General features: G+C 56.0%; 1 protein-coding gene across 3 annotated transcripts in view; it reads right to left on the reverse strand.

The window, feature by feature from the left end:
• Positions 1 to 27,640, reverse strand: part of TBXAS1 (thromboxane A synthase 1) — a 196,494-nt gene that overhangs the window by 142,526 nt on the left and 26,328 nt on the right. For all 3 annotated transcript variants that reach the window (XM_070071414.1, XM_070071415.1, XM_051835662.2), the window contains exon 2: positions 16,242 to 16,335. In XM_070071414.1, the coding sequence (XP_069927515.1) occupies positions 16,242 to 16,335 (94 nt within the window). The remainder of the gene's footprint in view (positions 1 to 16,241; positions 16,336 to 27,640) is intronic.

Consider the following 27,640-nt stretch of genomic DNA (forward strand, 5'->3'; position numbering starts at 1 on the left):
TGCAAGCTCCTGCTTCAGTCTAGCGCAGTCCGGGCCATCACCTGGGGAGTGAGCCAGTGGATGCAAGATCTGTCTTTCTCTGTCTTTCCCTCTCAGTGTGTAACTCACCTTACAAGTAGATAAAATAAATCTTTTTTTTTTAATGTGGAAACTGCTTGCTTTCACAACTACAATATTCCTCTCCAAAATTTATTTTACATTATTCGCTGACCAAGCCTTGTTTTATGGCTACTACTTTTTTTTTTTTTGGACAGGCAGAGTGGACAGTGAGAGAGTGAGAGAGATAGACAGAGAGAAAGGTCTTTCTTTTGCCGTTGGTTCACCCTCCAATGGCTGCCGCGGCCGGTGCGCTGCGGCCAGCGCACCGCGCTGATCCGATGGCAGGAGCCAGGTGCTTCTCCTGGTCTCCCATGGGGTGCAGGGCCCAAGCACTTGGGCCATCCTCCACTGCACTCCCGGGCCACAGCAGAGGGCTGGCCTGGAAGAGGGGCAACCAGGACAGAATCTGGCATATGGCTACTATTTTTATAAACTTCTGGCTCTATTTGCACATTCTGAATTATCATGATTCAAGTTAGATTTTAACTAAAACGAACATATTGCAAGCATAAGAACCTTAGAGTAACTATACAAAACGAAACACTAGCATGTTTTAGAGTGGAGTGACCGTGTGCAGAGGCGGAGGTCAGAAAGTACCAGATCCATGGTTCTGTAGAATGCAGTCGTGTGGTAGGGGTGGGGCTCGGGCTTGGACAATGCTGGGTGAGGTGGGAATGAAGTGTGCGTGAAATTCTGCCTGACTTTGGTGGGGTGAGGGTGAAAGGGCTGGATCTGTGCTGTAGGAATGGAGTATGTGGGCGGACAAGAAGTGGGGTGCAAAAAGTGGGTGTCCTGCATGGGAACATGTCCCCTCCCATGAAATCTTCTGGACCCTACAATGTGAGCTTGCCCCGTATCTGGGAAAGTTTCTGTGACTATGAGCCTCGTCGCTGAAATGACTGTTCCAAAAACAATGGCAGTTTGCACAAATGAGGACGACAAGCTGGCGAGGGGACTGTGGGAGCCCACGCAGGGGAGGGGGCCCAGTCAGACCGCTGTGCTCGGAAGGGTACTGCCCCGTGAGTCACCAGACGGAATCCAGTGGACAGCTCCCCCCACCCCAGCCTTGTGCGAAATTTGTTTTCTCTGCATTTCCTGTGTGTTTTGTTGTCCTGTCTTGACGCATTTCAGTTCTTCACACAAGCTCCAAGCTTCTCACGGAAGGCCTCAGTGAGGCGACTGTGGGTGGGAAGGTGGTGAGCAGCCACCGCAGAGAGAAATGCAGGCACAGAAGCTGGCGTGTGGCACCGAGGGTCGCATCGCTGCCTGCAACGCCGGCACCCATACGGGCACCACTTCCAGTGCCGGCTGCTCCACTTCCATCCAGCTCCCTGCTCACGTGCCTGGGAAAGCAGCGCAAGACGGCCAAGTGCTTGGGCCCCGCACCCAAGGGAGTGGGAGAGTTCCAGGCTCAGGGCTTCGGCCTGGCCCAGCTCTGGCTGCTGTGGCCATGGGGAGTGAGCCAGCAGATGGAAGACCTCTCTCTCCCCTCTCTCTCTCTCTGTCACCCTGCCTTCCAAATGAATGAAGGAATAAATCTTTAATGAATGACAATAAATGCAGAAGGGGCAAAGTCGCAGCAGAGTGGAAAGGGGGGAATGGGCGGAAAAGGGACAGAAAAGCAAACTGAGATGCGGGCGGGAGGGGCAGAACTAGCTGCCAAGGGCCAGCCTTCTGGGGCGGGTGGGGGTCCTACAGACAGGAAAGGACCAGCGTTGAGATTAGCCGGATGTAGCCCTGCGGCCTCCTTTGGGCTCGGCGGCCCTTCACAGTCAGGGTCTGTGGGCTCCTGACTGGGTCTGGTGGTCTGACTGTGTCTGGTGGTCTGACTGGGTCTGGTGGCGTGACTGGGTCTGGTGGTCTGACTGGGTCTGGTGGTCTGACGGGGTCTGGTGGCGTGACTGGGTCTGGTGGTCTGACTGGCTCTGGTGGTTTGACTGGGTCTGGGGGTCTGAGAGGGTCTGGTGGTCTGACTGGGTCTGGTGGTCTGAGTGGCTCTGGTGGTCTGAGTGGGTCTGGTGGTCTGACTGGGTCTGGTGGTCTGACTGGGTCTGGGGGTCTGACTGGGTCTGGTGGTCTGAGTGGCTCTGGTGGTCTGACTGGATCTGGTGGCATGACGGGGTCTGGTGGTCTGACTGGGTCTGGTGGTCTGACTGGGTCTGGTGGTCTGACTGGATCTGGTGGCATGACGGGGTCTGGTGGTCTGACTGGGTCTGGTGGCATGACTGGGTCTGGTGGTCTGACTGGTCTGGTGGTCTGACTGGGTCTGGTGGTCGGTCTGGTGGTCTGACTGGTCTGGTGGTCTGACTGGGTCTGGTGGTCTGAGTGGCTCTGGTGGTCTGACTGGGTCTGGTGGCGTGACTGGGTCTGGGGGTCTGAGTGGGTCTAGTGGTCTGACTGGGTCTGGTGGCATGACTGGATCTGGTGGTCTGACTGGGTCTGGTGGTCTGACTGGGTCTGGGGGTCTGACTGGGTCCGGTGGTCTGAGTGGCTCTGGTGGTCTGACTGGGTCTGGTGGCGTGACTGGGTCTGGGGGTCTGAGTGGCTCTGGTGGTCTGACTAGGTCTGGTGGTCTGACTGGGCCTGGTGGTCTGACTGGGTCTGGGGGTATGACTTGGTCTGATGGTCTGACTGGGTCTGGTGGTCTGACTGGGTCTGGGGGTCTGACTGGGTCTGGTGGTCTGACTGTTCTGGTGGTCTGACTGGCTCTGGTGGTCTGAGTGGCTCTGGGGGTCTGACTGGGTCTGGGGGTCTGACTGGGTCTGGTGGCGTGACTGGGTCTGGTGGTCTGACTGGGCCTGGTGGTCTGACTGGGTCTGGTGGTCTGACTGGGTCTGGGGGTATGACTGGGTCTGGTGGTCTGACTGGGTCTGGTGGTCTGACTGGGTCTGGTGATCTGAGTGGCTCTGGTGGTCTGAGTGGCTCTGGTGGTCTGACTGTTCTGGTGGTCTGACTGTTCTGGTGGTCTGACTGGGTCTGGTGGTCTGACTGGGTCTGGTGGTCTGACTGTTCTGGTGGTCTGACTGTTCTGGTGGTCTGACTGGGTCTGGTGGTCTGACTGGGTCTGGTGGTCTGACTGGGTCTAGTGGTCTGACTGGCTCTGGTGGTTTGACTGGGTCTGGGGGTCTGACTGGGCCTGGTGGTCTGACTGGGTCTGGTGGTCTGACTGGGTCTGGGGGTCTGACTGGGTCCGGTGGTCTGAGTGGCTCTGGTGGTCTGACTGGGTCTGGTGACGTGACTGGGTCTGGGGGTCTGAGTGGCTCTGGTGGTCTGACTAGGTCTGGTGGTCTGACTGGGCCTGGTGGTCTGACTGGGTCTGGGGGTATGACTTGGTCTGATGGTCTGACTGGGTCTGGTGGTCTGACTGGGTCTGGGGGTCTGACTGGGTCTGGTGGTCTGACTGTTCTGGTGGTCTGACTGGCTCTGGTGGTCTGAGTGGCTCTGGGGGTCTGACTGGGTCTGGGGGTCTGACTGGGTCTGGTGGCGTGACTGGGTCTGGTGGTCTGACTGGGCCTGGTGGTCTGACTGGGTCTGGTGGTCTGACTGGGTCTGGGGGTATGACTGGGTCTGGTGGTCTGACTGGGTCTGGTGTCTGACTGTGTCTGATGGTCTGACTGGGTCTGGTGGTCTGAGTGGCTCTAGTGGTCTGAGTGGCTCTAGTGGTCTGAGTGGCTCTGGGGGTCTGACTGGGTCTGGTGTCTGACTGTGTCTGATGGTCTGACTGGGTCTGGTGGTCTGACTGGGTCTGGGGGTCTGAGTGGGTCTGGGGGTCTGACTGGGTCTAGTGGTCTGACTGGGTCTGGGGGTCTGACTGGGTCTGGGGGTCTGAGTGGGTCTGGGGGTCTGACTGGGTCTGGGGGTCTGAGTGGCTCTGGGGGTCTGACTGGGTCTGGTGGTCTGACTGGGTCTGGGGGTCTGACTGGGTCTGGTGGTCAGACTGGGTCTGGTGGTCTGACTGAGTCTGGTGGTCTGAGTAGCTCTGGTGGTCTGATTGGGTCTGGTGGTCTGACTGGGTCTGGTGGTCTGACTGGGTCTGGGGGTCTGACTGGGTCTGGTGGTCTGACTGGGTCTGGGGGTCTGACTTTTCTGGTGGTCTGACTGTTCTGGTGGTCTGACTGGGCCTGGTGGTCTGACTGGGTCTGGTGGTCTGACTGGGTCTGGGGGTCTGACTGGGTCTGGTGGTCTTACTGGGTCTGGTGGCGTGACTGGGTCTGGGGTCTGACTGGGTCTGGGGGTCTGAGTGGGTCTGGTGGTCTGACTGGGTCTGGTGGCGTGACTGGATCTGGTGGTCTGACTGGGTCTGGGGGTCTGAGTGGCTCTGGTGGTCTGACTGGGTCTGGTGGTCTGACTGGGTCTGGTGGCGTGAATGGATCTGGTGGTCTGACTGGGTCTGGGGGTCTAAGTGGCTCTGGGGGTCTGACTGGGTCTGGTGGTCTGACTGGGTCTGGTGGCGTGACTGGGTCTGGTGGTCTGACTGGGTCTGGGGGTCTGAGTGGCTCTGGTGGTCTGAGTGGCTCTGATGGTCTGACTGTTCTGGGGGTCTGAGTGGGTCTGGTGGTCTGAGTGGGTCTGGTGGTCTGACTGGGTCTGGTGGTCTGACTGGGTCTGGGGGTATGACTGGGTCTGATGGTCTGACTGGGTCTGGTGGTCTGACTGGGTCTGGGGGTCTGAGTGGGTCTAGTGGTCTGATTGGGTCTGGTGGCGTGACTGGATCTGGAGGTCTGACTGGGTCTGGTGTCTGACTGGGCCTGGGGGTCTGACTGGGTCTGGTGGTCTGACTGGGTCTGGTGTCTGACTGGTCTGGTGGTCTGACTGGGTCTGGTGTCTGACTGGGTCTGGGGGTCTGACTGGGTCTGATGGTCTGACTGAATCTGGTGGTCTGAGTGGCTCTGGTGGTCTGACTGTTCTGGGGGTCTGACTGGGTCTGGTGGTCTGAGTGGCTCTGGTGGTCTGACTGTTCTGGTGGTCTGACTGGGTCTGGGGTCTGACTGGGTCTGGTGTCTGACTGGGTCTGGGGGTCTGACTGGATCTGGTGGTCTGAGTGGCTCTGGTGGTCTGAGTGGCTCTGGTGGTCTGAGTGGCTCTGGTGGTCTGAGTGGGTCTGGGGGTCTGAGTGGGTCTGGGGGTCTGACTGGGTCTGGTGGCGTGACTGGGTCTGGTGGTCTGACTGGGCCTGGTGGTCTGACTAGGCCTGGTGGTCTGACTGGGTCTGGGGGTATGACTGGGTCTGATGGTCTGACTGGGTCTGGGGGTCTGACTGGGTCTGGTGGTCTGACTGTCCTGGTGGTCTGACTGGCTCTGGTGGTCTGAGTGGGTCTGGGGGTCTGACTGGGTCTGGGGGTCTGACTGGGTCTGGTGGCGTGACTGGGTCTGGTGGTCTGACTGGGCCTGGTGGTCTGACTGGGTCTGGTGGTCTGACTGGGTCTGGGGGTATGACTGGGTCTGGTGGTCTGACTGGGTCTGGTGGCGTGACTGGGTCTGGGGGTCTGAGTGGGTCTGGGGGTCTGAGTGGGTCTGGTGGTCTGACTGGGTCTGGTGGTCTGAGTGGCTCTGCGGGTCTGAGTGGCTCTGGGGGTCTGACTGGGTCTGGTGTCTGACTGTGTCTGATGGTCTGACTGGGTCTGGTGGTCTGAGTGGCTCTAGTGGTCTGAGTGGCTCTAGTGGTCTGACTGGGTCTGGTGTCTGACTGGGTCTGATGGTCTGACTGGGTCTGGTGGTCTGACTGGCTCTGATGGTCTGACTGGGTCTGGGGGTCTGACTGGGTCTGGGGGTCTGACTGGGTCTGGTGATCTGACTGGGTCTGGTGGTCTGAGTGGCTCTGGTGGTCTGACTGTTCTGGTGGTCTGACTGTTCTGGTGGTCTGACTGGGTCTGGTGGTCTGACTGGGTCTGGTGGTCTGACTGGGTCTGGTGGTCTGACTGGGTCTAGTGGTCTGACTGGCTCTGGTGGTTTGACTGGGTCTGGGGGTCTGACTGGGCCTGGTGGTCTGACTGGGTCTGGTGGTCTGACTGGGTCTGGGGGTCTGACTGGGTCCGGTGGTCTGAGTGGCTCTGGTGGTCTGACTGGGTCTGGTGACGTGACTGGGTCTGGGGGTCTGAGTGGCTCTGGTGGTCTGACTAGGTCTGGTGGTCTGACTGGGCCTGGTGGTCTGACTGGGTCTGGGGGTATGACTTGGTCTGATGGTCTGACTGGGTCTGGTGGTCTGACTGGGTCTGGGGGTCTGACTGGGTCTGGTGGTCTGACTGTTCTGGTGGTCTGACTGGCTCTGGTGGTCTGAGTGGCTCTGGGGGTCTGACTGGGTCTGGGGGTCTGACTGGGTCTGGTGGCGTGACTGGGTCTGGTGGTCTGACTGGGCCTGGTGGTCTGACTGGGTCTGGTGGTCTGACTGGGTCTGGTGGTCTGACTGTTCTGGTGGTCTGACTGTTCTGGTGGTCTGACTGGGTCTGGTGGTCTGAGTGGCTCTAGTGGTCTGAGTGGCTCTAGTGGTCTGAGTGGCTCTGGGGGTCTGACTGGGTCTGGTGTCTGACTGTGTCTGATGGTCTGACTGGGTCTGGTGGTCTGACTGGGTCTGGGGGTCTGAGTGGGTCTGGGGGTCTGACTGGGTCTAGTGGTCTGACTGGGTCTGGGGGTCTGACTGGGTCTGGGGGTCTGAGTGGGTCTGGGGGTCTGACTGGGTCTGGGGGTCTGAGTGGCTCTGGGGGTCTGACTGGGTCTGGTGGTCTGACTGGGTCTGGGGGTCTGACTGGGTCTGGTGGTCAGACTGGGTCTGGTGGTCTGACTGAGTCTGGTGGTCTGAGTAGCTCTGGTGGTCTGATTGGGTCTGGTGGTCTGACTGGGTCTGGTGGTCTGACTGGGTCTGGGGGTCTGACTGGGTCTGGTGGTCTGACTGGGTCTGGGGGTCTGACTTTTCTGGTGGTCTGACTGTTCTGGTGGTCTGACTGGGCCTGGTGGTCTGACTGGGTCTGGTGGTCTGACTGGGTCTGGGGGTCTGACTGGGTCTGGTGGTCTTACTGGGTCTGGTGGCGTGACTGGGTCTGGGGTCTGACTGGGTCTGGGGGTCTGAGTGGGTCTGGTGGTCTGACTGGGTCTGGTGGCGTGACTGGATCTGGTGGTCTGACTGGGTCTGGGGGTCTGAGTGGCTCTGGTGGTCTGACTGGGTCTGGTGGTCTGACTGGGTCTGGTGGCGTGAATGGATCTGGTGGTCTGACTGGGTCTGGGGGTCTGAGTGGCTCTGGGGGTCTGACTGGGTCTGGTGGTCTGACTGGGTCTGGTGGCGTGACTGGGTCTGGTGGTCTGACTGGGTCTGGGGGTCTGAGTGGCTCTGGTGGTCTGAGTGGCTCTGATGGTCTGACTGTTCTGGGGGTCTGAGTGGGTCTGGTGGTCTGAGTGGGTCTGGTGGTCTGACTGGGTCTGGTGGTCTGACTGGGTCTGGGGGTATGACTGGGTCTGATGGTCTGACTGGGTCTGGTGGTCTGACTGGGTCTGGGGGTCTGAGTGGGTCTAGTGGTCTGATTGGGTCTGGTGGCGTGACTGGATCTGGAGGTCTGACTGGGTCTGGTGTCTGACTGGGCCTGGGGGTCTGACTGGGTCTGGTGGTCTGACTGGGTCTGGTGTCTGACTGGTCTGGTGGTCTGACTGGGTCTGGTGTCTGACTGGGTCTGGGGGTCTGACTGGGTCTGATGGTCTGACTGAATCTGGTGGTCTGAGTGGCTCTGGTGGTCTGACTGTTCTGGGGGTCTGACTGGGTCTGGTGGTCTGAGTGGCTCTGGTGGTCTGACTGTTCTGGTGGTCTGACTGGGTCTGGGGTCTGACTGGGTCTGGTGTCTGACTGGGTCTGGGGGTCTGACTGGATCTGGTGGTCTGAGTGGCTCTGGTGGTCTGAGTGGCTCTGGTGGTCTGAGTGGCTCTGGTGGTCTGAGTGGGTCTGGGGGTCTGAGTGGGTCTGGGGGTCTGACTGGGTCTGGTGGCGTGACTGGGTCTGGTGGTCTGACTGGGCCTGGTGGTCTGACTAGGCCTGGTGGTCTGACTGGGTCTGGGGGTATGACTGGGTCTGATGGTCTGACTGGGTCTGGGGGTCTGACTGGGTCTGGTGGTCTGACTGTCCTGGTGGTCTGACTGGCTCTGGTGGTCTGAGTGGGTCTGGGGGTCTGACTGGGTCTGGGGGTCTGACTGGGTCTGGTGGCATGACTGGGTCTGGTGGTCTGACTGGGCCTGGTGGTCTGACTGGGTCTGGTGGTCTGACTGGGTCTGGGGGTATGACTGGGTCTGGTGGTCTGACTGGGTCTGGTGGCGTGACTGGGTCTGGGGGTCTGAGTGGGTCTGGGGGTCTGAGTGGGTCTGGTGGTCTGACTGGGTCTGGTGGTCTGAGTGGCTCTGCGGGTCTGAGTGGCTCTGGGGGTCTGACTGGGTCTGGTGTCTGACTGTGTCTGATGGTCTGACTGGGTCTGGTGGTCTGAGTGGCTCTAGTGGTCTGAGTGGCTCTAGTGGTCTGAGTGGCTCTGGGGGTCTGACTGGGTCTGGTGTCTGACTGTGTCTGATGGTCTGACTGGGTCTGGTGGTCTGACTGGCTCTGATGGTCTGACTGGGTCTGGGGGTCTGACTGGGTCTGGTGGTCTGACTGGGTCTGGTGGTCTGACTGGGTCTGGTGTCTGACTGGGCCTGGGGGTCTGACTGGGTCTGGGGGTCTGAGTGGGTCTGGGGGTCTGACTGGGTCTAGTGGTCTGACTGGGTCTGGTGGTCTGACTGGGTCTGGGGGTCTGAGTGGGTCTGGGGGTCTGACTGGGTCTGGGGGTCTGAGTGGCTCTGGGGGTCTGACTGGGTCTGGTGGTCTGACTGGGTCTGGGGGTCTGACTGGGTCTGGAGGTCTGACTGGGTCTGGTGGTCTGACTGAGTCTGGTGGTCTGAGTAGCTCTGGTGGTCTGATTGGGTCTGGTGGTCTGACTGGGTCTGGTGGTCTGACTGGGTCTGGGGGTCTGACTTTTCTGGTGGTCTGACTGTTCTGGTGGTCTGACTGGGCCTGGTGGTCTGACTGGGTCTGGGGGTATGACTGGGTCTGGGGGTCTGACTGGGTCTGGTGGTCTGACTGGGTCTGGTGGCGTGACTGGGTCTGGTGGTCTGACTGGGTCTGGGGGTCTGAGTGGCTCTGGTGGTCTGACTGGGTCTGGTGGTCTGAGTGGGTCTGGTGGTCTGACTGGGTCTGGTGGCGTGACTGGATCTGGTGGTCTGACTGGGTCTGGGGGTCTGAGTGGCTCTGGTGGTCTGACTGGGTCTGGTGGTCTGACTGGGTCTGGTGGTCTGACTGGGTCTGGTGGCGTGAATGGATCTGGTGGTCTGACTGGGTCTGGGGGTCTGAGTGGCTCTGGGGGTCTGACTGGGTCTGGTGGTCTGACTGGGTCTGGTGGCGTGACTGGGTCTGGTGGTCTGACTGGGTCTGGGGGTCTGAGTGGCTCTGGTGGTCTGAGTGGCTCTGATGGTCTGACTGTTCTGGGGGTCTGAGTGGGTCTGGTGGTCTGACTGGGTCTGGTGGTCTGACTGGGTCTGGGGGTATGACTGGGTCTGATGGTCTGACTGGGTCTGGTGGTCTGACTGGGTCTGGGGGTCTGAGTGGGTCTAGTGGTCTGATTGGGTCTGGTGGCGTGACTGGATCTGGAGGTCTGACTGGGTCCGGTGTCTGACTGGGCCTGGGGGTCTGACTGGGTCTGGTGGTCTGACTGGGTCTGGTGTCTGACTGGTCTGGTGGTCTGACTGGGTCTGGTGTCTGACTGGGTCTGGGGGTCTGACTGGGTCTGATGGTCTGACTGAATCTGGTGGTCTGAGTGGCTCTGGTGGTCTGACTGTTCTGGGGGTCTGACTGGGTCTGGTGGTCTGAGTGGCTCTGGTGGTCTGACTGTTCTGGTGGTCTGACTGGGTCTGGGGTCTGACTGGGTCTGGTGTCTGACTGGGTCTGGGGGTCTGACTGGATCTGGTGGTCTGACTGGGTCTGGTGGTCTGAGTGGCTCTGGTGGTCTGAGTGGCTCTGGTGGTCTGAGTGGGTCTGGAGGTCTGAGTGGGTCTGGGGGTCTGACTGGGTCTGGTGGCGTGACTGGGTCTGGTGGTCTGACTGGGCCTGGTGGTCTGACTAGGCCTGGTGGTCTGACTGGGTCTGGGGGTATGACTGGGTCTGATGGTCTGACTGGGTCTGGGGGTCTGACTGGGTCTGGTGGTCTGACTGTCCTGGTGGTCTGACTGGCTCTGGTGGTCTGAGTGGGTCTGGGGGTCTGACTGGGTCTGGGGGTCTGACTGGGTCTGGTGGCGTGACTGGGTCTGGTGGTCTGACTGAGCCTGGTGGTCTGACTGGGTCTGGTGGTCTGACTGGGTCTGGGGGTATGACTGGGTCTGGTGGTCTGACTGGGTCTGGTGGCGTGACTGGGTCTGGGGGTCTGAGTGGGTCTGGGGGTCTGAGTGGGTCTGGTGGTCTGACTGGGTCTGGTGGTCTGAGTGGCTCTGCGGGTCTGAGTGGCTCTGGGGGTCTGACTGGGTCTGGTGTCTGACTGTGTCTGATGGTCTGACTGGGTCTGGTGGTCTGAGTGGCTCTAGTGGTCTGAGTGGCTCTAGTGGTCTGAGTGGCTCTGGGGGTCTGACTGGGTCTGGTGTCTGACTGTGTCTGATGGTCTGACTGGGTCTGGTGGTCTGACTGGCTCTGATGGTCTGACTGGGTCTGGGGGTCTGACTGGGTCTGGTGGTCTGACTGGGTCTGGTGGCGTGACTGGGTCTGGTGGTCTGACTGGGTCTGGGGGTCTGAGTGGCTCTGGTGGTCTGAGTGGCTCTGATGGTCTGACTGTATCTGGTGGTCTGAGTGGGTCTGGTGGTCTGACTGGGTCTGGTGGTCTGACTGGGTCTGGGGGTATGACTGGGTCTGATGGTCTGACTGGGTCTGGTGGTCTGACTGGGTCTGGGGGTCTGAGTGGGTCTAGTGGTCTGATTGGGTCTGGTGGCGTGACTGGATCTGGAGGTCTGACTGGGTCTGGTGTCTGACTGGGCCTGGGGGTCTGACTGGGTCTGGTGGTCTGACTGGGTCTGGTGTCTGACTGGTCTGGTGGTCTGACTGGGTCTGGTGTCTGACTGGGTCTGGGGGTCTGACTGGGTCTGATGGTCTGACTGAATCTGGTGGTCTGAGTGGCTCTGGTGGTCTGACTGTTCTGGGGGTCTGACTGGGTCTGGTGGTCTGAGTGGCTCTGGTGGTCTGACTGTTCTGGTGGTCTGACTGGGTCTGGGGTCTGACTGGGTCTGGTGTCTGACTGGGTCTGGGGGTCTGACTGGATCTGGTGGTCTGAGTGGCTCTGGTGGTCTGAGTGGCTCTGGTGGTCTGAGTGGCTCTGGTGGTCTGAGTGGGTCTGGGGGTCTGAGTGGGTCTGGGGGTCTGACTGGGTCTGGTGGCGTGACTGGGTCTGGTGGTCTGACTGGGCCTGGTGGTCTGACTAGGCCTGGTGGTCTGACTGGGTCTGGGGGTATGACTGGGTCTGATGGTCTGACTGGGTCTGGGGGTCTGACTGGGTCTGGTGGTCTGACTGTCCTGGTGGTCTGACTGGCTCTGGTGGTCTGAGTGGGTCTGGGGGTCTGACTGGGTCTGGGGGTCTGACTGGGTCTGGTGGCGTGACTGGGTCTGGTGGTCTGACTGGGCCTGGTGGTCTGACTGGGTCTGGTGGTCTGACTGGGTCTGGGGGTATGACTGGGTCTGGTGGTCTGACTGGGTCTGGTGGCGTGACTGGGTCTGGGGGTCTGAGTGGGTCTGGGGGTCTGAGTGGGTCTGGTGGTCTGACTGGGTCTGGTGGTCTGAGTGGCTCTGCGGGTCTGAGTGGCTCTGGGGGTCTGACTGGGTCTGGTGTCTGACTGTGTCTGATGGTCTGACTGGGTCTGGTGGTCTGAGTGGCTCTAGTGGTCTGAGTGGCTCTGCGGGTCTGAGTGGCTCTGGGGGTCTGACTGGGTCTGGTGTCTGACTGTGTCTGATGGTCTGACTGGGTCTGGTGGTCTGACTGGCTCTGATGGTCTGACTGGGTCTGGGGGTCTGAGTGGGTCTGGTGGTCTGACTGGGTCTGGTGGTCTGACTGGGTCTGGTGTCTGACTGGGCCTGGGGGTCTGACTGGGTCTGGGGGTCTGAGTGGGTCTGGGGGTCTGACTGGGTCTAGTGGTCTGACTGGGTCTGGTGGTCTGACTGGGTCTGGGGGTCTGAGTGGGTCTGGGGGTCTGACTGGGTCTGGGGGTCTGAGTGGCTCTGGGGGTCTGACTGGGTCTGGTGGTCTGACTGGGTCTGGGGGTCTGACTGGGTCTGGTGGTCTGACTGAGTCTGGTGGTCTGAGTGGGTCTGGGGGTCTGACTGGGTCTGGGGGTCTGACTGGGTCTGGTGGTCTGACTGGGTCTGATGGTCTGACTGAATCTGGTGGTCTGAGTGGCTCTGGTGGTCTGACTGTTCTGGGGGTCTGACTGGGTCTGGTGGTCTGAGTGGCTCTGGTGGTCTGACTGTTCTGGTGGTCTGACTGGGTCTGGGGTCTGACTGGGTCTGGTGTCTGACTGGGTCTGGGGGTCTGACTGGATCTGGTGGTCTGACTGGGTCTGGTGGTCTGAGTGGCTCTGGTGGTCTGAGTGGCTCTGGTGGTCTGAGTGGGTCTGGGGGTCTGAGTGGGTCTGGGGGTCTGACTGGGTCTGGTGGTCTGACTGGGCCTGGTGGTCTGACTGGGTCTGATGGTCTGACTGAATCTGGTGGTCTGAGTGGCTCTGGTGGTCTGACTGTTCTGGGGGTCTGACTGGGTCTGGTGGTCTGAGTGGCTCTGGTGGTCTGACTGTTCTGGTGGTCTGACTGGGTCTGGGGTCTGACTGGGTCTGGTGTCTGACTGGGTCTGGGGGTTTGACTGGATCTGGTGGTCTGACTGGGTCTGGTGGTCTGAGTGGCTCTGGTGGTCTGAGTGGCTCTGGTGGTCTGAGTGGGTCTGGGGGTCTGAGTGGGTCTGGGGGTCTGACTGGGTCTGGTGGCGTGACTGGGTCTGGTGGTCTGACTGGGCCTGGTGGTCTGACTAGGCCTGGTGGTCTGACTGGGTCTGGGGGTATGACTGGGTCTGATGGTCTGACTGGGTCTGGGGGTCTGACTGGGTCTGGTGGTCTGACTGTCCTGGTGGTCTGACTGGCTCTGGTGGTCTGAGTGGGTCTGGGGGTCTGACTGGGTCTGGGGGTCTGACTGGGTCTGGTGGCGTGACTGGGTCTGGTGGTCTGACTGGGCCTGGTGGTCTGACTGGGTCTGGTGGTCTGACTGGGTCTGGGGGTATGACTGGGTCTGGTGGTCTGACTGGGTCTGGTGGCGTGACTGGGTCTGGGGGTCTGAGTGGGTCTGGTGTCTGACTGTGTCTGATGGTCTGACTGGGTCTGGTGGTCTGAGTGGCTCTAGTGGTCTGAGTGGCTCTAGTGGTCTGAGTGGCTCTGGGGGTCTGACTGGGTCTGGTGTCTGACTGTGTCTGATGGTCTGACTGGGTCTGGTGGTCTGACTGGCTCTGATGGTCTGACTGGGTCTGGGGGTCTGACTGGGTCTGGTGGTCTGACTGGGTCTGGTGGCGTGACTGGGTCTGGTGGTCTGACTGGGTCTGGGGGTCTGAGTGGCTCTGGTGGTCTGACTGGGTCTGGTGTCTGACTGGGCCTGGGGGTGTGACTGGGTCTGGTGGTCTGACTGGGTCTGGTGTCTGACTGGGCCTGGTGGTCTGACTGGGTCTGATGGTCTGACTGAATCTGGTGGTCTGAGTGGCTCTGGTGGTCTGACTGTTCTGGGGGTCTGACTGGGTCTGGTGGTCTGAGTGGCTCTGGTGGTCTGACTGGGTCTGGGGTCTGACTGGGTCTGGTGTCTGACTGGGTCTGGGGGTCTGACTGGATCTGGTGGTCTGACTGGGTCTGGTGGTCTGAGTGGCTCTGGTGGTCTGAGTGGCTCTGGTGGTCTGAGTGGGTCTGGGGGTCTGAGTGGGTCTGGGGGTCTGACTGGGTCTGGTGGCGTGACTGGGTCTGGTGGTCTGACTGGGCCTGGTGGTCTGACTAGGCCTGGTGGTCTGACTGGGTCTGGGGGTATGACTGGGTCTGATGGTCTGACTGGGTCTGGGGGTCTGACTGGGTCTGGTGGTCTGACTGTCCTGGTGGTCTGACTGGCTCTGGTGGTCTGAGTGGGTCTGGGGGTCTGACTGGGTCTGGGGGTCTGACTGGGTCTGGTGGCGTGACTGGGTCTGGTGGTCTGACTGGGCCTGGTGGTCTGACTGGGTCTGGTGGTCTGACTGGGTCTGGGGGTATGACTGGGTCTGGTGGTCTGACTGGGTCTGGTGGCGTGACTGGGTCTGGGGGTCTGAGTGGGTCTGGGGGTCTGAGTGGGTCTGGTGGTCTGACTGGGTCTGGTGGTCTGAGTGGCTCTGCGGGTCTGAGTGGCTCTGCGGGTCTGAGTGTCTCTGGGGGTCTGACTGGGTCTGGTGTCTGACTGTGTCTGATGGTCTGACTGGGTCTGGTGGTCTGACTGGCTCTGATGGTCTGACTGGGTCTGGGGGTCTGACTGGGTCTGGTGGTCTGACTGGGTCTGGTGGTCTGACTGGGTCTGGTGTCTGACTGGGCCTGGGGGTGTGACTGGGTCTGGTGGTCTGACTGGGTCTGGTGGTCTGACTGGGTCTGATGGTCTGACTGTTCTGGTGGTCTGACTGGGTCTGGGGGTCTGACTGTTCTGGTGGTCTGATTCTGACTGGGTCTGGGGGTCTGACTGTTCTGGTGGTCTGACTCTGACTGGGTCTGGTGGTCTGACTGGGTCTGGTGGTCTGACTCTGACTGGGTCTGGTGCTCTGACTGGGTCTGGGGGTCTGACTGGGTCTGCTGTCCCTGAGTCAGCAGTAGAAGCCATCTGACTTCTGAGAAGCCCTCGGGGAGTCCTGGGCCTGTTCTGCAGCTGCCTGCTGACTGACCCCACCTCCATGTCTCTCGGAATCCATGACAACATGCTTAAAGTAAACAGGCCTGCGCCCTAACCACTGCCCTCCCGGCCTTTTGCTTCTGTCCACCCATGCCCATTCTGCCTGTTTCCTGGCTCAAAACGTGGGCTCATTCTGCCTTGAGTTTTCTGTATCTAATTCGTCACAAGAGTCCTTAATTTTGCCTCCAGCTTCCTTTTCTTTTCCTTTTTTTTTTTCTAAAAGATTTATTTATTTGAAAGGCAGAGTTACAGACAGTGAGAGGAGGAGAGAGAGAGAAAGGTCTTCGATCCATTGATTCACTCCCCAGATGGCTAGAGGTGGGTTGACCCAGAGCCAGGAGCCAGGAGCTTCCTCCGGGTCTCCCACGCAGGTGCAGGGGCCCAAGGACTTGGGCCATCTTCTACTGCTTTCCCAGACCATAGCAGAGAGCTGGATGGGAAGTGGAGCAGCTGGGACTCGAACTGGCGCCCATGTGGGATGCTGGCACTGCCGGCACCACAGCATCGGCCCCTCCAGCTTCCTTTTCTCTTTGCTCTCACTACCAACCTACACCCAGGCCTCATCCCTTCAGCAGTAACTGGATTCTACAGCCTTAACCGGAGTTCCTCTTCCTACAGAATAATCTTCCATGTTCACGTGCCTCTCCTATTCAAAAAGGGTAGCAAAGGAATGGTTCTTTGCTTGCCTTTCTGGACTGTAAGTCATCTGGTCTTCCTCTCTCTATCACAGCTACACCCCAGGGCCCCCTGATGGTCAGCTCCTAGTTGGTGCAGAGTGCTGGTCGACCTGCTCCACCATTCTCCTGTTGGAGCAGTCACATGCATTACTGTGCACACGCAGGGCTGTCTTCCTCAGGAAGTCCCTGGGTGACCCAGCCCTAAGCGATGTCCCCCCTAAAGGAGGCCACAGCTACCACCTGTGCCTCCCATGCAGGTGCTAGTGCGTGTCCCTTCTGGAGTTGTCGCTGTTACGTGATGTGAGTAACTTGTGCTTCTGCATTCCGGGCCCTGGCATGGTTTTCGACACTCAGTAGGGTTGAGGGTTTGGGTGACAGGACTGCACACAGTGAGCACGGAGCAGAAGGGCATCGCCGCCCTCACTCAGAGTTCACTCCAGCAGAGGACCATGCTAGGTGTAGGCGGCCTGGCGGGGGCTGGCCCTGGGCTCAGCACGGCAGCTCCTTACCTGGCAGAAGAACGGCAAGTTTCCAATAAAAGGGGAGGGCTTGGGATGGCTGATGCCCAACTTCTCCAGTCTCGAGAAAGCCGACGTGGAGTACCTGGGAGGGAGAGCAAGTTCTAGAATGAGAAGTTGCAGTCTGTGCTCCTGCTGTTGGCCCCGTTAGGAGTCAGAGTTACTGAGTTCTCTGGAAGTGAGAACAGAGGGAAAGTGTCAGGTTAACTCATCTAAAGACGGAAGAGGGTGGCCTAGAAGTAAGTAGATGTGCTAGGAGCCGGGAAATTCTCCCCGAGGGAGTGGTGGGCTAGAGATCAAGGGGTCCCCAGCCCTCAGAGTCAGGAGGCGCCATCAAGGTGAGGTAGGTAGTCCACTGCTCCTCCCGCCTGGAATCCTAGCAGTAAACTCTGAGTGTGTGTGTGTGTGTGTGTGTGGTTTTATTTATCTATTTTTATCACAATTTAGGAGCAAGGAAAAACACAGAGAATAGGTAGAGAGAGACAGACACAGACATCTTCCATCCTGTGGTTCACTCCCCAAATGCCCACAGCAGCTGGGGCTGGGCCAGGCACACTGGCAGGAAGCTGGATGGGAAGGCAGTGTAGCCAGGACTGGAACCTGCACTCTGATGTGGGATGCTGATGTCCCAAGCCACAGCTTAGCCTGCTGCGCTGCAGTGCCGGCCCCAGTGAACCGTAAGAACGCCAGTGCCGGCCCCAGTGAACCGTGAGAACGCCAGTGCCGGCCCCAGGGAACCGTGAGAACGCCAGTGCCGGCCCCAGTGAACCGTGAGAACGCCAGTGCCGGCCCCAGGGAACCGTGAGAACGCCAGTGCCGGCCCCAGGGAACCGTGAGAACGCCAGTGCCGGCCCCAGGGAACCGTGAGAACGCCAGTGCCGGCCCCAGGGAACCGTGAGAACGCCAGTGCCGGCCCCAGGGAACCGTGAGAACGCCAGTGCCGGCCCCAGGGAACCGTGAGAACGCCAGTGCCGGCCCCAGGGAACCGTGAGAACGCCAGTGCCGGCCCCAGGGAACCGTGAGAACGCCAGTGCCGGCCCCAGGGAACCGTAAGAACGCCCCTTGGCCCCGCTCAGTGCCTCTGCCCCTGTCTGTGGTGAGCAGTTGCTGAAAGGCCAGGCAGAAAACTGGCAGTGGCAGGAAATAAGCTCCCTGTGCTCATCTGTGTGTCCTTTTGGTCAAGACTGACCCCAGCCTCTCTACATAATTTGTCCCTCATCACATTCCTTGGCCTAATAAAGATAAAAATGGGGGCAGAGGCACACCCTGGCGGGCACTCTCCATTGCCGACTGCATACAACCTCTCTAAGCCTTTCCTGCCCAGCCTGCAGCCATGTGGGAAGCATGTTTTGTAACCAAAATCTAGAAAGCGTGGTCCGACAGATTTCTGTGGCACTTTCCAGGAGAAAGCGGCAGTCTGGGAAGTGTAGCGTGGCTGTCAAAACATTGGAATTATAGGATATTCCAACGGTTTATGGGAACAGAGGGATAGCAGTTATAGTCAGAGCTGGCTTAGAAAAACCTAGACATATGGCCCTGATCCCTAACCAGCCAGCCAATTAGGTCAAAAGTTCAGTTAGTTCAGAAAAATTAATGAGTCAAACTGGGTGTTTAGCATACTGTGGAGATCAGCCAAATCACAATTTAGGAGCAAGGAGAACACAGAGAATAACACCACAGCCTGGCTCCCAAGAGAACCGAACTCGGGGGAAAAAATGGAGGAAAAACGCTGATGTCAGAATCACTCCCCTATCAGAAAGGTGGAATGTTTGCTACATTCTTTGATTTTTCCCATTCCCACTTACAGTCCAGTAAAGGGGACTTAAAATCAGAGCGTTTCAGGGGCAGGCATTGTAGTGGGACAGGTTAAACCTGCACTTGAGTCAGCCACATCCTCTATCAGTGTGCGTCCGGCTGATAAAGCACATTCTGGGAGGTGGCGGGTGATGGCTTGGGTCCCTGCCCCCCGCCCGCGTGGGAGACTTGAATATAGTTCTTGGCTCTTGATTTTGGTCTGGCCCAGCCCTGGCCGTTGCAGGCGATTTGGAAGTGAATCAGAGGGTGGAAGATCTCTCTTTCTTTTTCTCTCTCTCTCTTTCTCTCTCTCTCTGCATTTCAAATCAATTTTAAAAATAAATAAATAGGGGCTGGCACTGGAGTGTAACGGGTTAAGCACAGCCTGCAGTGTTGGCATCCTATATGGATGCCTGTTCAAGTCCCGGCTGCTCCACTTCCCATCCAGCTATCTGCTAATGCACCTGGGAAAGCAGAAAAAAAAAAAAAAAAAAAAAAAAAGGATTCAAGCCCTTAGGCTATCTTCCACTGCTTTCCCAGACGATAGCAGAGAGTTGGGTTGGAGGTGGAGCAGCCAGGTCTTGAACCGGCACGTATATGGGATGCTGGCACTGCAGGCGGTGGCTTTACCTGCTACACCGCAGTGCCAGCCCCTCAGCTCCCTTAAGAGCTTCATGTCTGGGGCACTATTAGATCTGTATGAATTTCCAGGACATCACATTTAAGTCCACGTTCAATTGCCAGCCATCTTCAAGGGCCACGTGTGAATTCCGTGGATGAGTCACGCTAACACTCGCCTTCTTTAGTGCACGTGCTGAAGATCGTGGCACAGTTGGAAAAGTTACTCTTCCAGATAGATGATGATATGTTCAGTAGTTCCCCTTCCACCATGAGGAAAGACCGAACGAGACTTTCCAACCCGCTTAATATTTTCTTTAACGTCCTTAAGTCAGGTGTTTATGTTCATTTCTTCATCAGTTTTTGTAAATTATTTTCTAAATGTAATCTCTAATGAGAAAAAAATATGTAGATCTTGGGCCACGTAATTACATCTTAATTTTGTAATTAGATTCTTGATTGTCTAATTAAAGGACAAGAAGTTGGTGCCTAATTATACACACTAATTATTATGCAAGCCCATGACCGAATTATGTAACTCCACTCATGAAAACGCTACTCGTGTGTCTCTGCACAAAATTTAGACATTTTCAAACATATGGCACCAGCAGAGAGTGCCTTGGACATAACCACAAATCTCACTCTGCGGCCCAGACTCAAGTGTCGGACTTGACTGTATCCAGTTGGGAATTGTTCACATATTGCCAGTGCTACCCAGAGTCCCTGCAGCCAAACAACCAAACACGGGGAGAGATCATGGCAGATTTACGGGCAAACTCCTGAAGCGGGGTCCACAAGTCTCACTCTCCCTTCCTTCTCTGCACCCTGGCTTCCTACTCCTAGGACCCCATGCTGTGCCCTGACTACCTCATCAGGCTCAGCCTCAAACCATTAGGCTGCACATGAAACAGACTGGACTGTATCATTCCCTGACCTCATCTGGACACGGCATCCTGTAGACATAGGTAGGCAGAATGGAGACTCCTAATGCAGACTGACCGGTGTCCTTCTACAAGACGGAGACACTCAGAACATCAGTGAATCTGAAGGCAGCTGAGGCCAACGAAGGCAAGGAAGGATTCTCCCCTTAGATTTCAGAGAGAATGGAGCCCTGCTGACACCAGTTTCAAACTCTGGTTTCCAGAACCATGAGACAACCAGTTCCTGGTGTTTTAAGCTACAGCTTTTGTGGTGCTCTGATGTGGCAGTCGTAGGAAAGTGATGTACAAAGAATGCCCGTGAATACCCATGAATACAAAGAATGCCCATGAATGAGTTTTCGGGTCAGTGAAAACCATTTCTAAGTTTTTAATTTGTACATTTGAAAGAGAGGCAGAAACAGAGACCTTCCATCCACTGCTTCACTCCCTAAAATGCCTGCAACTGCTGGGGCTGAGCCAGGTCAAAGCCAGGAACTCAATCCAGGTCTCCCACATGGTGACAGGGACCCAAGTACTTGAGTCACCACCTGCTACCTCCCAGGGTGACATCAGCAGGAAGCTAGAAATGGGAGCAGAGCTGGGATTCAAACCCAGACACTCCAACCTAGGGCCTTTACCAAGCTCTGGCTCACAGAAAAGACTTGAAAACATTTCCTCTGTTACTTTAAAAATTGTCATTGTGAAAGCAATTTGTCTGCCAAATTGTCTCTAGACAAATGCAGGTGTCCTGAGATGCTACTTGAAAAGCAGGTAGCGTGCAGCTGTCTCACGTCTCATCCCAGCACTGCGATGTTCAGAACAGCTTCCTTGGGTGGAATGCATGCAGTGTGCCCACAGTTGGGACCATGTACATCTGTCATTGTTTGCATTAAGGACACGTAAGTTGGAAAATGACAATGGGAAGTATATGTAGCCTCAGGTCACCTTCTTTGGGTTTATTTTCACAACTAGAGCAGTCACTAACTGCTACAGGATGCAAAAGCCTGCAGCGCTGGTGGGGCAAATTAGACTGCCCTTACCGAGAACAAGATGAACCATATGGATCATTTCAAAAAAGAGTCAATTTTTAAAGACGGGAAATTTCCCGATATTTCATTTTCCTTGAGACAAAAGCCCCATCCTGATGCATTCAGCAGGAGCTGTAAAGTCTGCTGTTCAGACAAAGAAGGTGCTCCGGCAGATTGGGAGACACTCTGATGAGTCATGCACTGAGGTCAAACTGCTTGAGGTTTGGAGCAAAAGGAAACAGTCCCACGGCTCTCTCTCCAGCTTTGCAGGTCTGGAGCAGCCGCGGGAGAAGCGGCTTCTCTAGAGTGCGGCTGGGGCAGCCAGCTCCCTCCTTCACTCATCCCATCCTCATCGTCACCACCAGAGCATCCCACTGCAGGGCTGCTTGGGGAATTCCAGAAGCCCAGTGCGTCCTTGGAATGGCAAAGAGCAGAAAGGGTGATGCCCCAGGACAGGGGAAGCCCAGGGGTGCCGAGTCTCTGCACAGAAGCCTTTGTCACGGTTGCTCAATGCACGGCTCTCACAGCTTTGCCAGAAATTCCGGGAAAGGCTCTGGTCACATAGGAAGCCGAGTCCTAACGCGTTTCCTTTCAAGGGGTTTGTTAAGACGTGGGAGCAGAGTGTGACGTTTGCTGCCTTCCAACCTTGGGGATCCAGAACACTCAGAAAGCCTCGCTTTTTGTCGTGATTCTTCCTGACTTTCTCTCTGTGTATTTTGTGTAGTGTTTGAGATCATGTTCTGCACATGGTTTTTCTATTTCTCCATCATTCTATTTTTTCATTTAACATAAGCAAACAACCTCCATGTTATTAATCCCTTATGAATATTTATGGCTGCATTCCTCTTGTTGGACATGCCACAATTCACTAAACCACCCTCATTGTTAAATATTTAGGATGCTTTCCATTTTTTAGCTAATTTCTGTTATGCTACTATAATGAACATTTCTGTGTATCAGGATTTTCCAGACCTGAGACTCCTGCGCCGCTAGTTTTAAACACCAGTACACAATACCAAGTGCTTTCCAGAAAGCTTGTTCCGGTAAGGCCCTCTGTCCGTGTACCCATCTCACCAAAGGTTCCCGTAAAACTCTTTCCTAATTTGACAGCTGCACTAATGTATTTTGATGTCCACATTTCTTTCATTAGCAGAGAAAAAGAACTTTTTTGCCATCACTTCTACTTCAGTTTCATTATTTCCTTCCCTCCTTCCTCTCTCCTCCTCCCTCCCTCCCTTCCTCTCTCTCCCTCCTCCCCCCCTCTCTCCTTCTTCCCTCCCCCCCGGTCCCTCCCCCTCCCCTTCCCGACCACTCATTCCCTCTACAGTTTATCTCAGCGCAGGCAAAACCCTGCTACACCGGCTAATTAAAGAACTGACTGGAAAGCGAGCAGCCACTCCTAGGTGACTATAAGCCGACCCCACTCCCTGGCTTGAGCGTGGAGAGGAAGGTGAGGGGTGAATTCCAAACAGTTTCTGTTCCTTTAGAAAACAACTGGCAGCCACGCTTACACTCCCTGGGCCTCCTTCCTGCCCCCATACGCCACCCGAAACTCCACACCAAGAGAGACTGTAAGGACCACGCTTCCAGGCAGGGGTTCCTGGGGGAAATGTGAAGGTTGGGGGCGTATGTGAGGTCTCTCGGTTGCCCTTTCTAGAGTTGCCATCTTCCTCCTCAGGTTCAGGTACCTCCCGGCTCCCCCAGGTCCTGGCTGCCAGCATGCCCCCCCCCTCCCGGGGGGATCATCTGGTGCACGTTCACCCAGTGCCTGGTCTCCTGGGACGCCCTGCAAACACGGGAGTCCATTCACTGATCTAACGCTGGGCTTCTTCCCGTGACCAGGAATCCAATGCGCCTTGCGCATGCACCGCCTCTCCTTGTCCTCCGAAGTCAAATGGAGAGGTGTGTTGAGCCAGGCCCTGCGATGAGAGAGGGCTCATGAAAACAGGTTTCCTTGGCTGGCACTGCCCAGTGGGTTAAGCTGCTGCCTGCAACTCCCTCTCCCCTACTGGAGTGTGGGTTCGAGTCCTGACTGCTCTGCTTCCGAATCAGCTCCCTGCTAGTACTCCCGTGAAGGGAGTAGGTGATGACCCACGTACTTGGCTCATGGCTTCCAACACGGGAGACTGAACGGAGTTCCCAGCTCCTGCCGTCAGCCGGGCTTTTGCAGATGTTTGGGGAGTGAATCAGCAGATGGAAGATCTCTCCCTCTCTCTCCTCCTTACTCCTGTCACTTTGCCTTTCAAATTTATTAATTTTAAAAAAAGAGGGGCCGGTGCTGTGGTGTAGTAGGTTAAGCCTCCGCCTGTGGTGCCAGCATTCTATATGGGTGACCGTTGGAGTCCTGGCTGCTCCATTTGCAATCCATCTCCCTGCTAATGCACCTGGGAAAACAGCAGAGGGTGGCCCAAGTGCTTGGGCTCCTGCACCCATGTGGGAGACCCGGTGGTACCAGCAGATGGCTTGCTCTCTCTCTCTCTCTCTCTCCCTCTCTCCTTCCCTCCCTCCCCCCCTTCCTTTCTCCTTCCCTCTCTCTCCCTATCTCCTTCCCTCTCCCCTTTCTCTCTCTGTATTTCTGCCCTGTGGGACCCTGGTGAGATTCTCCCGTCTGACAAGTTCAAAGGGCTGCAAAGAGACAGTGTACTTGCCGCCCTGCCCTCTTTCCCCCTTGGATTTATAATGCCACTTCTGTCATACAACTTATGGGAGTGTTGGGTCTATTCTGATCCATTTGTCTAGCTTATGCCAACACCTCACCATTTTAATTATTGTAACTCTAAAATGCTTTTTGTATCTTATTTTTCGTATGAATTTTGAAGTAATTTGATGAAGAAATTCTGAAAAGTTTTCTGGAAATTGGATTAAATTTACAAATCAACTTAGAGAACACCAGCATTATTGCAGCACTGCTGCTTCTCATCCATGAAGGCGTGGTGTCTCTCCATCGATTCCGTTCTCTCTGACCTTCAGTAACTGTAATTCTATGCTCAAGGGAGTGTCTTTCTGCTGTTTACAAGTGCGGGCTATCAGTGTCGCGCTCAATCCAGTCTCGCAGTGGCTAGTCCTCCCCGACTTTCTGATGAGTTCTGCGGGTTCACATGGACTCTGATCTGTCGCTCCCCCTCTTCGCGGAGGAACGACACAGAACCCTGCGTTGTTCTTTTGTCTGCTCGGCCCTCCCCGGGTTTGCTGCTGGTTCTTCCCGGGTTGGCTACTGTCCCTTCCACCTCCGTGGAAGGGCAGTTCCCCCGCCACATTCCCCACTTCCGCGGGGGAGCGGCACACCGCCGGCCGGCTCTCTCGGGGGCTGCACAGGTGTTCCTTCAGATAGATGTTCCCCCTAGATGTTCCTGGTGCATGTTGTCTCTCTCCTCCTTTATAGTCCTCCTCCGCCAATCCTAACTCGGCTGCCCACACGCCGAGTACGCTGCTCTCCTCCAATCAGGAGCAGGATCAGCTCCTGGAGGTCATCACTCAAGTTGGCAAGAGGCAGCTGCGTAGAAGCTGTTTCCTCCTCTCCCAGCGCCATATTGTGGGAGAGCAGATGCATAGAATAAGTCTTAATTCCAGTAACTTAGTCTAGTCCGAGTTGCTCCCCACACTGATCCCCGTGTTGGCAACTGTGTTTATGGAAGTCTACCAGGCCCACTTCTTTCTGATCCTTTTGTCTCATTCCTCACTCTTCTCTTGCTATAGATTTCTAGTAGATATCCTTTGCTGGGTCACACAGTTCCCTGTGTTCCAAGCTCCTTGATTAGTCCCCTTCTAAGTGCCAATATTTTTTGTTTTGTGGATCACTTCTAATTTTTGTTGCTTTTTTATTTCATTAATTTATGCTCATATTTTGAGTTTGATCATTCTTGTGTTTTTATTGGGGTTACTGTTTGCCCTTTGATGTTGTGTATTTTAGTTTTTAAATGATTTTTCTTTTTTTTATTTTTATTTTTTATTTTTTTTTTATTTTTTGACAGGCAGAGTGGACAGTGAGAGAGAGAGAGAGAAAGGTCTTCCTTTTGCCGTTGGTTCACCCTCCAATGGCCGCCGCGGCCGGTGCGCTGCGGCCAGCGCACCGCGCTGATCCGATGGCAGGAGCCAGGAGCCAGGTGCTTTTCCTGGTCTCCCATGGGGTACAGGGCCCAAGCACCTGGGCCATCCTCCACTGCACTCCCTGGCCACAGCATAGAGCTGGCCTGGAAGAGGGGCAACCGGGACAGAATCCGGCGCCCCAACAGGGACTAGAACCCGGTGTGCCAGCGCCGCTAGGCGGAGGATTAGCGCCGGCCCAATGATTTTTCTTAATAATTTGGCTTACTTCTTTTCCTTTTTTTAAAGATTTTATTTATTTATTTGACAGGTAGAGTTACAGACAGTGAGAGAGAGAGACAGAGAGAAAGGTCTTCCTCCTTCCATTGGTTCACTCCCCAAATGGCCGCAACGGCTGAAGCCAAAGCCAGGAGCCAGGTGCTTCTTCCTGGTCTCCCATGCCGGTGCAGGGGCCCAAGCACTTGGGCCATCTTCTATTGCTTTCCCAGACCATAGCAGAGAGCTGGACCAGAAGAGGAGCAACTGGGACTAGAACCGGCGGCCATATGGAATGGTGGTGCCGCAGGTGGAGGATTAACCAAGTGAGCCACGGCGCCGGCCCCTTGGCTCACTTATTTTCAATGAAGGCATTTAAAGCTGTAAGTCTCCCTCTCACTACTTTATTAGCTGTGTCCACACACGTTGAAATGCAGTGTTCTCACTGCCTGATCATTGCATTCTAATAGGAAATTTCTGAATTAGAGATGTGCAGTTCTCAAAGGGGCAGACATGTTGGAATTGCATGACAGTCTTTTTGTCTTTCAACTCTATCTAAGCCTCACATTTAGTGAGGATTTGTCCCTTTTCAAACGCCCAGAAAAGGAAATTGTTCATAATCTTCATTCCTGTGGGGAAGACAAATAAAGGACTGCTGGGGACCTGGGTGACTCCAGTTCTCGCCCCACTAACACACACACCACAGCAACATAATCCAGGCTGTTATTCACCTGACAGCAACTCTACCACAACACAAGGAAGATCCATCACACATTATACAGATGCACAGGAGGTATGCAAGCATTCTGTTCTCACAGTTTCTAACAGCTCTTAGTATTTCGTATGTTCCGTGGACTGTGCTGAGTGCTTTCTACACCGTGTCATATGAGTTTGCAGTGGTCATATAAAGATAGATGTAAATATTATTCTCATATCATGGATTAGGAAACTACAGCTTAGAGATGTTAAATAGTGTACCCAGATGACAGTGCTGGTAAGTGATTGAGTCAGAGTTGAAACCAGGTCAGCCACGTTTCAAACAGGTGCTGTGATCCGCTCCCTCCACTCACCTGTCCTTTCCTGTCCTCTCGCTAGGACCTTGGGGATAAACCACCGCATGTTCTCATGCAGAGAACAAAGGCAGGTTGCTTAGGAACCAAATGTACAACAACAGATACTAATGAACTGGTGCTCGGGAGGAGAGGGGGAGTCTTTGTGTCAAACCAATCCCTGCACTTCTGCCCCTCGCGGTCTCCTGCTCATTGTCATCGGTTATTCCTCTGTAGCACTTATGTCTCCCTTCCTGCTGGATCAGCACGCAGGCCTACTCCAGAGGCTTCCATATCCAAGGGGAAAGCCAGCTCATTTGATTTCAGCCGTATTTTGCTTCTCTCCTTCCCAATAAAATCCCTGGAACGCACTGTGTGGCTTGTCATGCTCCTTCTCTACCCTCAGTCCCTTCTTGAGCTGTTCCAGGTTGTCTTCCGTACCCACAGCTTCACTGGGACTGCCCTTGACAAGGTCATGGATGATTCTAAACTTATTTTTTCTAAAGATTTATTTATTTACTTGACAGGCAGAGTTACAGAGAGGCACACAGGTGCAGGGGCCCAAGAATTTGGGCCACTTTCTGCTGCTTTCCCAGGCCATAGCAGAGAGCTGGATCGGAATTAGAACAGCCAGGATTCGAACCGGCGCTCATATGGGACCAGCGCTGCAAGTGACGGCTTTACCTGCTACGCCACAGCACTGCCCCACGATTCTGATCTTGTCACTCTCAGGATTTCCTGCCAGCCTTTTCACTTGGCCTCTCCATAGCATTTTATTTATTTATTTATTTATTTATTTATTGACAGACAGAGTTAGACAGTGAGAGAGAGAGAGAGACAGAGAGAAAGCTTTTCCTTTTTCTGTTGGTTCACCCCCCAAGTGGCCGCTACAACTGGCGCGTTGTGGCCAGAGCCCTGCACCAATCTGAAGCCAGGAGCCAGGTGCTTCTCCTGGTCTCCCATGGGGTGCAGGGCCCAAGGACCTGGGCCATCCTCCACTGCACTCCCTGGCCACAGCAGAGAGCTGGCCCAGAAGAGGGGCAACCGGGACAGAATCTGATGCCCCAACTGGGACTAGAACCCGGGTACCAGCGCCGCAGGCGGAGGATTAGCCTAGTGAGCCGCGGCGCCGGCCCATGGCATTTTGATATAGCAGAAGGCGTCCTCCTCTTGGAAATGCTCTCTCCTCTTGTTTCCATGAGATCCTCTTCCTGGCTAGGGGCTGCCCCTCAGTGTCTTTGCTGGCTCCTCTCCTCTGTCAGTATCTGTAAATCCCGTCTGCGAGTCACCAGCTCCACCTTTCTGTCTCCGCTTCGTTCTCTGCTCTGAGCTCCAGGCTGCTCTCTCTGGTTTCCGAGTTAACTGCAGTTTTCAGTGGCTGTTGGGCATCTTCAGCTTGACACACGTAAAACTGATTTCTGTTTTCACCCTAAATCTGTTGCTCACCGACCATCTCCACCTCACCATTGCAGCCACAACCCACCAGTTTTTCAGGCCTAAACCTTCGAGACATAGTAAGTCGCGTGATTATTTACACTGGGACTGTCGCACCCCACCTGGGAGATTATTCATCCCCCTCCCAGTCACCAGCCGTGCACAGGTGGTGTTGCCTGGACGTGGAGATTGGAGTGCTGTGGCCGTGAGGCCCGGAGCGAGTAACAGGCACTCCACTGGGGATTCCA

Source organism: Oryctolagus cuniculus, chromosome 3 (assembly GCF_964237555.1).
Source record: "Oryctolagus cuniculus chromosome 3, mOryCun1.1, whole genome shotgun sequence".
NCBI classification, from domain to species: domain Eukaryota; kingdom Metazoa; phylum Chordata; class Mammalia; order Lagomorpha; family Leporidae; genus Oryctolagus; species Oryctolagus cuniculus.